The 12,270-nt window shown below is 36.9% G+C and overlaps 2 protein-coding genes across 8 annotated transcripts; both read left to right on the top strand.

Annotated features, from left to right (window-relative positions):
- The first annotated feature begins 1,392 nt into the window (after positions 1-1,392).
- LOC113355343 (25.3 kDa vesicle transport protein-like) lies at positions 1,393-7,557 on the top strand. 7 transcript variants are annotated; one of them, XR_003362369.1, is made up of 8 exons: positions 1,393-1,529; positions 2,245-2,457; positions 2,647-2,807; positions 2,910-3,056; positions 3,437-3,513; positions 4,834-5,055; positions 5,228-5,388; positions 5,505-5,637. XR_003362369.1 is itself a non-coding variant. In XM_026598177.1 (7 exons), the coding sequence occupies exons 3-7, from the start codon at positions 4,868-4,870 to the stop codon at positions 7,253-7,255; spliced, it is 657 nt and encodes a 218-aa protein (XP_026453962.1). In that variant the 5' UTR covers positions 3,001-3,056; positions 3,437-3,513; positions 4,828-4,867; the 3' UTR covers positions 7,256-7,557. The 7 variants fall into 7 exon arrangements, 6 of the variants coding, with proteins under 6 accessions (XP_026453964.1, XP_026453963.1, XP_026453966.1 ...); XM_026598177.1 differs by lacking the exons at positions 1,393-1,529; positions 2,245-2,457; positions 2,647-2,807 and adding exons at positions 6,029-6,105; positions 7,172-7,557 and having other exon boundaries at positions 3,001-3,056; positions 4,828-5,055; positions 5,491-5,637; XM_026598180.1 differs by lacking the exons at positions 1,393-1,529; positions 2,245-2,457; positions 2,647-2,807 and adding exons at positions 6,029-6,105; positions 7,172-7,557 and having other exon boundaries at positions 3,037-3,056; positions 5,491-5,637.
- A 245-nt stretch (positions 7,558-7,802) lies between these two features.
- Positions 7,803-11,175, top strand: LOC113355342 (ribonucleoside-diphosphate reductase small chain A-like). Its single transcript, XM_026598175.1, has 9 exons — positions 7,803-8,110; positions 9,026-9,186; positions 9,269-9,317; positions 9,420-9,546; positions 9,872-9,937; positions 10,020-10,136; positions 10,307-10,469; positions 10,545-10,615; positions 10,938-11,175. Exons 1-9 carry the CDS (start codon positions 7,954-7,956, stop codon positions 11,053-11,055), a joined length of 1,029 nt encoding a protein of 342 aa, XP_026453960.1. The 5' UTR covers positions 7,803-7,953; the 3' UTR covers positions 11,056-11,175.
- The last annotated feature ends 1,095 nt before the right edge of the window (positions 11,176-12,270 follow it).

The raw sequence follows: 12,270 nt of genomic DNA, 5'->3' as shown, positions 1-12,270 counted from the left end.
TGCAATCGACGATTCATGCGTTAGTGAGTTAGGATTTTATTTTATTTTTGCTCGAGGACTAGCAAATAATAGGTTTGGGGGTATTTGATAGGCACATTTTTGTGTCTAATTTGTCTTGATTCTATATATTTTTAGTGCTCATTTTTGTACTTATTATGGTGTTTTATGTGTCTGTAGGTATTTTTGGGAAATAAACATTTTTGGAGAAATCGGCTCGAGAATCGAAACTCTTTTTTACCACTTTACAACAACTTTCAAAATCACATCAGAAGACACACCGAAGCTTCATAGAGGGAAAGGCAAGGCGGGCTAAGGTGACAAATGCAACATGCGATGTTGACATTAAGGCCCAAAACTCAAAGATGATGAAAGAGTATAAAATAGGTCAAGTGTTGGCCTATGAATAAGTCCAAGGACAACCAAAGCTTGGACAAGTGCAAACAAGCTAGTAATGAAAGAGTAGGCATTGCTATTGTCGAGCAAGTTGGCTAAGTGTGATGCATGAATAACCAGAATGAGTTAAGGAGTTGGCCAAGATGAGTGTAGTGCAATGTTAGCGGTGCATTGGTCGTAGGCCAAGAAGATTGCAGGGCTATGTTGACTGAGTATGAGAGCCGACCAAGTTCAGTAAAGGGCAACAAGTGTGCAATATGGATCAACTAACGGTTATGAGTTGGTTATTGGCTTTACAAGTGTGGAAATGGTGAGAGACAAGTAAGGACGGTTATAAAGGAAGTTTATAAGCGTGGGAGAGTGTCCATAACTACCTCAGAACATGTGTTGAAGGATGAGCCGAGTTAGAGAAGACACTGTCCTAGTTGGCACAATTATTGACGGTTATGGAACTGCCCAATAGAAAAAATGGCTGTCCCATGCGTGTGCAACAGTTGTGCAGCCAATAAAGACGATGCATAAATAGTGCTAAAACATTGGAAAATCAGTAGGCTTACATAGGAGATGTGAGACTCAATTGAGGGAGTTTTTGTAAGGCTAAGGCTTGGTTCAATAGGAACAAATATGTGTAAGTCCCTAAATGCGCAAGTTTTGTGTTCTTCCCTTTGATGCTATAAAATGAGGAATTGTGTCATGTTCTAAGTGTTCTTGGTTGGCTGGAGTAAATGTATGGCGACATTTGAATGATTTATGGTAAGCATTTGAGAAGTAAATAGAAGACGTCCGCTGTAAAACTCTAGAGTTGGCTGTTTGCACTGTGCAAACTTATAAGACTGAAACACAAATGAGTGAAACTTGATTCACTCAATCACTATGCTGCCAGATGACACTTGGACGGAAAGATTGTAAGGTGCATTTGTGGGTCTCGAGGCACAAAATTTGCTAGTCCCAAATATACCTCGTGACCCTCGGAGCTAGAAGCGAAAAACAGGGCCATAAAGATGGCCCGGGCATTTTAACCCATTCTTCTACATTGTATAGCAGGGAGGAATCACATTTCATTTCCAGGTGAAAGTATTAGCAGCTGAGCTCCGTCGTCTTAATTTTGAAACCCTAGAAAATACAAAAGAATTATGGTACATTAATTTCCCTTCTTCCCGATTTCACAATGTTAACTAATATGATTGGTTTTCTAATCCACTACGATCTTTTATTTTCTTTCATTTTCTCCCAATCCTCACTGAGTCTTATGTATGTTTAAGTTAGGGTTTGGTTTTGACGATGTACTTGAATTTGTTCGATTTTATTGCTGTATCTCTTTGTAAATGTACGTTAGGGTTAAATTAGTGTTTCAAGTTCTAGCAATGTTGATTTTCAATTCGTGGAATTAAAAATTTATAATGTTTTTAAAGACCTCTACCTAGGGTTAGTAGTTAAGCAAGATCACCTATACTACATGGAGTATTCTGTTACCTGAACAAGTTACAAATAAGATTCTGGTATTCGTTTGTACCCAGAATAGTTGAATCAATGTATGTAGTTCATGTAAGGTTTGAATAAGTAATGAATTGTATTGCTTTGTCATTATTTATGCTATGAACTACATTGGAATTCTATTAGACTACCAATTTAAATGGAAAATTTTGACTGGGTGTTAATTGTTATATGTATGAATGGAATCATTTAGGGGACAAAGTAGTGTCTGCTATCAATGTTTTTGATTTGTTAGATGATCTGTGGTGTGGGAATCCGTTGCATGTATTTGTTTCAAAATTCTTTCATCTATTCATTGTTATGAAAGTTGCTTGTCCTATCATCAATTCTTCTTTATAGTGTTTCCCTTGTTTCTAGACATAGGTGGTGATTGGTGATCAAGATGGTGAAGCTCACAATGATTGCCCGTGCTACCGATGGTCTTCCATTAGTAGAAGGATTGGATGATGTACGTAATCTACAAGATGCTGATGTTTACAAGCACCAGGCTAAGGCGTTGTTTAAGAACCTGTCAAGCGGTCAGAATGATGCGTCAAGAATGTCAATTGAAACTGGTCCTTATGTTTTCCAGTATCCTCTGTTATAATTGGCCATCTGATGTTTCTTATTAATCATGTGTAAAATAGAATCGATAGAACTGTTTACTCATCGTTATCTTACATATACTTCAAGTTCAGACTGTTGTCATTTGTCTTGGTTTTTCTACTTGAAAGGTGAAACTAGATTATTCCAACTTTGTTACCTTGACTTCATCTTTAGCTATATTATTGAAGGCCATGTATGTTACTTGACAATGTGTGATCGTTCTTATCCAAAGAAGCTTGCTTTCCAATACCTGGAGGACTTGAGAAATGAATTTGAACGTGTTAATGGAAATCAAATAGAAACAGCTGCGAGACCCTATGCGTTTATCAAATTTGGTTGGTCTTCCCTGCATGTCGATATTTTATCTTAATTGCTTCTTGATTCATTCTCCACTTCATGTTTATTGGTTTTTTACTTTTTGTTGTTTTTGTTGAAAGATACTTTTATACAGAAGACCAAGAAACTGTACTTGGATACTAGTACTCAACGGAACCTTGCCAAGTTGAATGATGAACTTTTTGAGGTGCACCAAATCATGACTCGGAACGTTCAAGAAGTTCTTGGTGTCGGTGAAAAATTGGACCGTAAGTCCCACTGTATTTTGCATTTTTAATTTTTAACATGACACTAATATACTGTGCAGTGAAATCTAGAGATTTTCTGTTTTCATAAACGTAGACAGGATTTTAAATGTATATCATGGGTACGTGGTATTTTGAAGATCCCTGAACGTGAACGAGTGCCTCTATGTCATAGTATACTGGGTGCCATAAGAAAATGAGCTATTGTATTATCTTAGGAGTCCTATATCTAACTGTTAAGGCACTGTCACATAGTTGTAATCATTTTGCCCTTGTTTCATTGCCTCTAGCTTGTAGTGTAACTTTCACTCCTGTGCTTCCCAGCATCTCTTAATATATATGCATATATACTTTTTACATAACTCCTGGTTTCAATGTTGCAGAGGTCACCCAAATGTCGAGTCGCTTAACCTCTGAATCTCGCATCTATGCCGATAAGGCAAGAGATCTAAATCGACAGGTCAGTTTTGTTTCCTTTTTATTTGAATTTTCGGATTGGTAGCTTTGCATGAGCCTTAGCCTTTGAAACCTTTACTTTGTGCATCTGGTAGTAGCACTACAGCACAGGGATCAGTCACTCTTTCTTTCCTTTTGTCTTAGTAAGAAGTGTTTGTGCCTGACCTCGACTATGATCACTAAATAAGTGAAGTAAACTCATAAGAGAAAAAAGTTTGATCTGACGAATTTGAATGTCTAACGAATGATGCACCACTCTGTCATTTCGCTTTATAAGAATTCAGAAGTGCTTACTATGATGTGACCCAAATTTTCTTTTGGTTAGTTTGTTTCTAAGAAGTACCTTTGAAGTCTTGTTTTTCTGAAATTATGTAAAAAAAAATCCACAAGAAAATAACTAAATGCAACCCTATAAAGTCAAGAAACTTAAGTCAATCTAAGAAAATTAACTACCTATCGATTTAATTGGTACTTCTAAGAAGTGTTTTGTTTCCCACGAATTATTTTCATAATTTAGTTGTTTTTCTAAATAAAAAACTTACCTTGAAAATGTGAAAATACCGCGAGAAATTTAAGTACGCAGTGACCAAATGTAACCCACATTTTGATTAAATACAACCGGAGTTCTACTTTAAAAGTTTTGATGTAGTTGAATTTGTTCGATTTTACTGCTGTATTATCTCTTTGTAAATGTATGTTAGGGTTATATTAGTGTTTCAAGTTCCAGCAATGTTGATTTTCAATTCGTGGAATTAAAATTTTATAATGTATGTAAAGACCTCTACTTAGGGTTAGTAGTTAAGTAAGATCACATATACTACATGGAGAATTCTGTTACCTGAGCAAGTTACAAACAAGATTCTGTTATTCGTTTGTACCCAGAATAGTTGAATTCAATGTTTTTAATTCATGTATGGTTCAAATAAGTAATGAATGTATTGCTTTGTCACTATTTATGCTATGAACTACATTGGAATTCTGTTGGGGTACCAATTTAAATGGAACATTTTGACGGTTGTGTTAATTGTTATATATGTGTGAATGGTATGAACTACTTTGGAATTCTATTAGAGAACCAATTTAAATGGAATTGACGGGGGTGTTTATTGTTATATATGTGAATGGAATCATGTAGGGGAGAGTAGGGTCTGCTATCAATGTTTTTGATTTGTTAGATGATCTGCAGGTGGGGAATCTGTTGCATGTATTTGTTTCGAAATTCTTTCATCCTTATTCATTGTTATGGAAGTTAACTTTTATACATTGAATTGCTTGTGCCGTCATCAATTCTTCTTTATTGTGTTTCCCTTGTTTCTAGACATAGGTGGTGATTGGTGATCATTTCAAGTATTCTGAAGATGGTGAAGCTCACAATGATAGCCCGTGTTACCGATGGTCTTCCATTAGTAGAAGGATTGGATGATGCACGTAATCTACAAGATGCTGATGTTTACAAGCACCAGGCTAAGGCGTTGTTTAAGAACCTGTCAAGCGGTCAGAATGATGCGTCGAGAATGTCAATTGAGACTGGTCCTTATGTTTTCCAGTATCCTCTGTTATAATTGGCCATCTGATGTTTCATATTAATCATGTGAAAAATAGAATCGATAGAACTGTTTACTCAATTCAAGTTCACACTGTTGTCATTTGCATTGGTTTTTCTACTTGAAAGTTGAAACCATATTATTCCAACTTTGTTACCTTGACTTCATCATTAGCTATATTATTGAAGGCCATGTATGTTACTTGACAATGTGTGATCGTTCTTATCCTAAGAAGCTTGCTTTCCAATACTTGGAGGACTTGAGAAATGAATTTGAACGTGTTAATGGAAATCAAATAGAAACAGCTGCGAGACCCTATGCATTTATCAAGTTTGGTCGGTGTTCCCTACATGTCGATCTTTTTAACTTAATTGCTTCTTGATTCATTCTCCAATTCATGTTTATTGGTTTTTTACTTTTTTACTTTTTGTTGAAAGATACTTTTATACAGAAGACCAAGAAACTGTACTTGGATACTAGTACTCAACGGAACCTTGCCAAGTTGAATGATGAACTTTTTGAGGTGCATCAAATAATGATTAGGAACGTTCAAGAAGTTCTTGGTGTCGGTGAAAAATTGGACCGTAAGTTCCACTGTATTTTGCATTTTTAATTTTTAACATGACACCAAACTGTTGCAGTTAAATCTAGAGATTTGCTGTTTTCATAAACGTAGACAGGAATTTAATTGTATATCACGGGTACATGGTATTTTGAAGATCTCTGAATGGGTACCGATCTATGTCATAGTATTTACTGGGTGCCGTAAGAAAATGAGCAATCATATTATCTTAAGAGTTCTATATCTTAAGGCACTGTCACGTAGTTGTAACAATTTTGCCCTTGTTTCATTGCCTCTAGCTTGTAGAGTAACTTCCACTCCTGTGCTCCCCAGCATTTCTTAATATGTATACATACATATATATATATACACACACACACTTTTTACACGACTCTTGGTTTTCAATGTTGCAGAGGTCAGCGAAATGTCGAGTCACTTAACCTCTGAATCTGGCATCTATGCCGATAAGGCAAGAGATCTTAATCGACAGGTCAGTTTTATTTCCTTTTTATTCGAATTTTCTGATTGGTAGTTTTGCATGAGCCTTAGCCTTTGAAGCCTTTACTTTGTGCATCTAGTAGTAGCACTACAGCACAGGGATCACTCACTCCTTCTTTCCTTTTGTCTTAGTAAGAAGTGTTCGTGCCTTCGGACCTCGACTTTGGTCACTAAATAAGTAAAGTAAACTCATAAGAGAAAAAAGTTTGATCTGACGAATTTGAATGTCAAACGAATGATGCACCGCCCTGTCATTTCACTTTATAAGAATTAAGAAGTGCTTACTACATGTGACCCAAATTTTCTTTTGGTTAATTTGTTTCTAAGAAGTACCTTCGAAGTTTTCTTTTCCTGGAATTATGTAAAAAAAAATCCACAAGTTATACAAGTCTTCTCTCTTAGTGGTTTGTTGGAATGAAACATTTCGATTGAAAGAAGAAGGCCTTCAAAGGTACTTCTTAGGAACCAAACTAACCGAATTAATCACGCTAGAAGTTGTACCTAAATTGTTCTCCTCTGTTGCATAAACTCATTAAGATTTTTTATCTGCTTAGTTAATGCTTCTTGTGTATTTAACTATTCATTGATCAAACTTGACCTCAATAAGACAACAAATACAGCAAGTAAAAACACAAGTAGGGATTGCTGAATAAGACCACAGGAAATTCATTTAATTGAAAATCAAAAAAGACTTTTACAACTTCACCTTCTAGGTTACATTTTTACCCTATGTGTTGATCGTCCTATAACATAAATCTCTCTACCTTTATCTATATATCAACCATAGACCAGAAGATCCCTTATACTTTGTGTATGTCGCAGGGCAGGGATAGCAATTCTTTCTATATTGATAATTTGAAGTAAAATAAAATTCCCCTGGTTTTCCTTTTTAGGAATAGAACTCTAAATCTAACTTGGAGAGTAATATTCTCATAGACAGGTCTAGCTACTGGGACTTTTGATGGGATCCATACTTGAAAACAGATTGTTTATGGTACATACAATTCTTGATGCTTCTTTGTTTCGTATTTGATTGTAAATTTCACCTTCCATTGCAGGCGTTGATTCGTAAATGGGCGCCAGTTGCCATAGTATTTGGTATTGTCATCCTCCTCTTTTGGGTCAAAACAAAGATCTGGTGATTCTACCATCACTAGCGGTGCACTGCTAGTTCTAGCTGAGTTTGCAGTTTTTGATAATTGGAAAACGCCAATGTAGATTTCTCACCCGCAATTTAGACTGGTCCAGTTCTCTCCGTAATAAGTAATGACTGTGTTCTAGTTTTTTGTTTGGACGTCTACAATGTATTATTAACCAAGTCCATCATATTACACCTCAATGCATATACTCCAGTATTACAGATTTGGGGTAAATGTTTTGTTTTGGTTTCTCTGTTCTTTGCACTAAGCAGTCCCAGTACCTTGCGTAAATTTTTGTACCTCAATGATCTTTATCAGCAGTTGCAAAGGTGGCTTTGCTCATCCACAGTGGTTGAGGTGCTGAGCCACTTCTACGCAGTAGGATCCTGTTCTTCTATCTATGCCCGCGGATAACTAATCTTTATCGGCCGGCGGCTAGACCAATCTTCAGTTGTGTTGTTCACCCACTTTATAAGAAAACGGCTAAAATTCAATTGTGACGTTCACCCAACTTGTACATAGAAAACCGTGGAAACCGGGCGTAAAAGTACTTAACCGAAAGTGTGTGCCACGTTTCTTGTTTCATCTTCTTTCTTCTTCCCATTTTCTTTCCTTCCCCAAAGTTTACCGGAGTCTGTAGAACCGTCAAGGGTTTAACTAGGGTTCTCAAGATCACTGAGAAAAATCAATCAAAATCCGAGATGGGTTCTCTAAGAGGCGGAAATGAGAAGAAGAGATATTCATCGGAAGAAGAAGAACCGATACTGATGGAACAAACAGAGAGATTCTGTATGTTTCCAATACGATACAAAGAGGTTTGGGAGATGTATAAAAAAGCCCAAGCAAGTATTTGGACTGGTATTCCATTTTCTATCCTCATCCTCTTACTGTTATTTGGTTTGTTTTTCCATCTTATAAGCCATACTCTGTAGAATTCCCATAAATGAAAAAGTTTGATTTTTTTTCGTTGTTGGCTAAATTCAAGCATGATCAAAGAACTTGGGCGGAATTGATGCCTTATAGGGTCTGAGATACTGGATTGCACCTAAGTTTGCTCTTTATTGTTGATTAGCTTATAAGCCAGACTCTGTAGAATTCCCATAAATGAAAAAGTTGATTTTTTTTTTTGTTGTTGGCTAAATTCAAGTATGATCAAAAACCTTGGGTGGAATCGCAGCCTTATAGTTTGAGATACTGGGTTGCACAGATGGGTGTCCGATTAGCCTACAAGTATGGTGTCCCTATCGTTACCCGACAAACAATACATATCTGACACGGGTGCAGATGTTCCCTATAAGTATGGGTACAACCCAGTTGAGATAATAGGAGTAAATTTTCACAGCATACTAGTAACATATGATTTTGATTTTAGCTTCCTATATGTGACAGCATGCAATGAGTTGTGACATAGAGTTGAGGAAGATTTTCCCTTATGGTAAAAGAAAATGTTGTTGGTATATACTTTTTCTATAAGAACTAGACACAAGCTTCGACTTGATTTCAGTGAAAGAGCCTTATTATAACAAATCTTTGAGTTAAGATTGTTCCCAGTTGAATTAAAGAACTAACCTTTTATCTTGTGAAGTTGAGTGGTGGAACTGCGCTTGAAGTTATCTTCAAGTTGGTTAAGTGATCCATCTCTGTTGCATAAAACTCCCTTGTTCATTGTGTACGTGCATGTGTATCATGTCTTAGTTAAACTCTTAAGACTTTGGGTTCAGCACCATGGTTAGAGGATTCTTATTTTTTTCATTTGGTAACTTTTAAATGCAGCTGAAGAGGTTGATCTCTCCAGTGATGTTTCACATTGGGAAACTTTGTCAGATTCTGAGAAACACTTTATAAGTCATGTACTGGCTTTCTTTGCTGCTTCTGATGGTATTGTGTTGGAGAATTTGGCTGCCAGGTTTCTTAATGATATTCAAATACCAGAGGTCATAATCATTCCTTTTAAACAATCTGTCTGGATTAGTTTTTTAATAGTTTACTGTGGTTAACGATTTTTCATTGTTCTAGGCAAGAGCGTTTTATGGGTTTCAAATTGCCATGGAAAATGTTCATTCAGGTATAATCACACATCTAATAAGATCAAACTTTAGTTTTTGTTTTATTGAGGGTATTCGTAGGGGGCTTGAATGTCAAAATCTTTTGTTTTGTTTCTTCTCAGAGATGTATAGTTTACTCTTGGAGACTTACATTAAGGATTCGAGGGAGAAGCATAGATTGTTTAATGCTGTTGAAAACATACCCTGTGTTACAAGGAAGGCAAAGTGGGCATTGAATTGGATTCAAAGGTATTCTTACATTTTCCGTATCCATGTGTTATTGTTGATTCTTCTGGGGTGGGGTTTATGAATCCAATTCTATAGCTCTTTCTAATAGCTGATTGGGAATTGGTTTGTGTTTGTCTCCCATCATTTTGTTTCTATAATTTGTTTATAGTCACACGAGCCAGCCTACATTGTATACTGTGCCTACAGTTGAAATAGCAACAGAATATCTGTTCGTAAGAACCTGCATTTGACACTGTATTGGCTTTTCTTTCACAATCCATTTGTGGGGTAACATAGAATTTTGTCCCTTCACTGACTGCTTATTCCACCCAATTGGATTATGCAGTGGTAGGTCATTTGCGGAGCGACTCGTTGCTTTCTCCTGTGTTGAAGGAATTTTCTTCTCAGGAAGGTAAATAACTAGTCCATTTGTGGTGTCAGTCTTAATTTTTTTCTTTTTCAATACTCCTTCACACATCCTACTTTCGTCTCAGCTTTTGTGCTATTTTCTGGTTAAAGAAGAGGGGACTGATGCCTGGATTAACCTTCTCCAATGAACTTATTTCGAGGGATGAGGGCCTCCACTGCGACTTTGCTTGTCTTCTATACAGGTTTATGGTTTTAGTTTCGATTTTGATTTTTATCTACCAGTTTGTTAATTAAGCAAAATTTTGGCTAATTTTTTGGAGAGGGTCTTGACCTCGAGCTTAACCAATAACCTGCATTAGAATTGAGACAAGCAATAAGTTGTAACGCTGTTATAATTTGTACATGCTAACAGCTTGTTAAAGAAGCCATTAAATTGGCAATTGGTGCATCAAGTTGTGCATGAAGCGGTGGAAATTGAGACAGAATTTGTTTGTGATGCCCTACCTTGTGCATTGATCGGCATGAACTCTGATCTAATGAGCCAGTACATTAAGTTTGTGGCAGATCGTCTTCTGGTACTCTATCTGCTGGACCTTTTCTCTCTTGGGTTTTTCTTTGTATACTAGCCTAATCCGCTTATGCGTTTCCAGGTTTCCTTAGGGTGTCAGAGGAAATATAATGTGGAAAACCCATTCGACTGGATGGAGTTCATTTCTTTGCAGTGAGTATTGAATAACTATGTTATTGTTTTTGGTTAAGCTTACGTTGTATTCTACATATCTATGGGGCTTTTGTAGGAGCTAGAGTAGGCTGATCAAGTAGACATACTTGTCCCAGATCATAGGCCTAAATTAGGTTTATGTGGGACACATAGGTCTTGTAAGCTATGGGTAATGGAAATTTGGTTTAAAGTATGCCTCTGGTAGTTTTTCTCTTCCGTCGTCGTTCTGATTTCGTTGACTATCGAAGAGCGATAGTTCCGTCGAGTACTAGTCATATTTAAGATGTGATTTATATTTTAAATATTTCTTCATCTTTTCCAGAGGTAAAGCTAATTTTTTTGAGAGAAGAGTGGGAGATTATCAGAAAGCTTCTGTTATGTCCAATTTACAAGATGGGGGTGAAGCAAATTACGTCTTCAAACTAGATGCAGATTTCTAATTCTGAAATGACAACAATATGTTGTTTTGTGATAAACATAGATCTATGATCTTTATGCATATACCAAATCCTACCCTACAATTCTATTAATGTTATTTTTTGTATTTAAAGGTTTTTTTATTTGATTTTCGTTATTAGGGCATACCCCAGTCACTTGAGATCTATCAAGAGACGGTTCCCGATTTTGTCTTGCAGTAGTAAGCAGAAGTTTATTCTGTACTAGTGTTTAAGGCAGTTGTAGTAATGCTGATGGGTTGGCAGCTGATATTTGTCAGATAGCAGGGGTGGTAACTGTCACACCTTCAAACACCCCAGAAATTTTCTGCCAAAGTATAACCCAGCAACACAGTGGTTCTGTGAATAATGCTTCACCCATCTGCACTTAAGCCTTATAAGTTTGTACCTATGCAAACAACCAACTCTTCGTGTTAACAGCGGTAGTCTTTTAGCCTTCTTTCACTTCTCTAAACTTCTCAAATGCATCCCATAATACATTCAAACATCGCCATACATCACCAACAACAATCAACCAACCAAGAACACTTAAAACATGACACAATCACTTCATTTTATTGCATCAAAGGGAAGAAATACAAAACCTGCACTTAGGGACTTACACAGACTTGTTCACCTTGAACCAAGCCTTAGTCTTACAAACACTCTCCTATTTTGAGTCTCTCACTCACATATGCAAGCCAGGCGAATTTTGCATGCCTGAGGACTACTTATACAACAGCTTTACTTGGCCAAACCGTGCACAACCGTTGCACACGCATGGGACAACCATCTGTCCCATGGAGCAGTTCCATAACCGCCACTAACTGTGCTAACTGGCCGGTTCTTCTCCAACTCGCGCTAATCATCCAACACATGTTCTCTTGCAGTTAGGAACCGTCTCCCACGCTTATGAACTCCTTTATAACCATTCTACTTCATCACGCGTCATTGGCATGCTTGTGAAGCTCGTAACCAACTTGTAACCGTCACTTGAGCTGTATTGCACAACTGTTGCGCTTTACTGAATTTATCCTTGATCCTTTGCTCAACCTCCTTGGCCCTGCCAATTTGTTGCTCTAAGCTAATGCACGGTCCATCCTTGTGCTTTAATCATCAAGGCAAACTCCTTAAACTCACTCTAGTCACTCATGCGTCATAGATGCTTCACTTTCACCAATTTTGCCTGACAATAGCAATGCAACTCTTGCATTACTAGCT

Source organism: Papaver somniferum, chromosome 3, assembly GCF_003573695.1.
Source record: "Papaver somniferum cultivar HN1 chromosome 3, ASM357369v1, whole genome shotgun sequence".
Lineage (NCBI taxonomy): Eukaryota > Viridiplantae > Streptophyta > Magnoliopsida > Ranunculales > Papaveraceae > Papaver > Papaver somniferum.
Note: the sequence above shows the minus strand (reverse complement) of the source record. Positions and strands in the feature narration are given on the sequence as shown.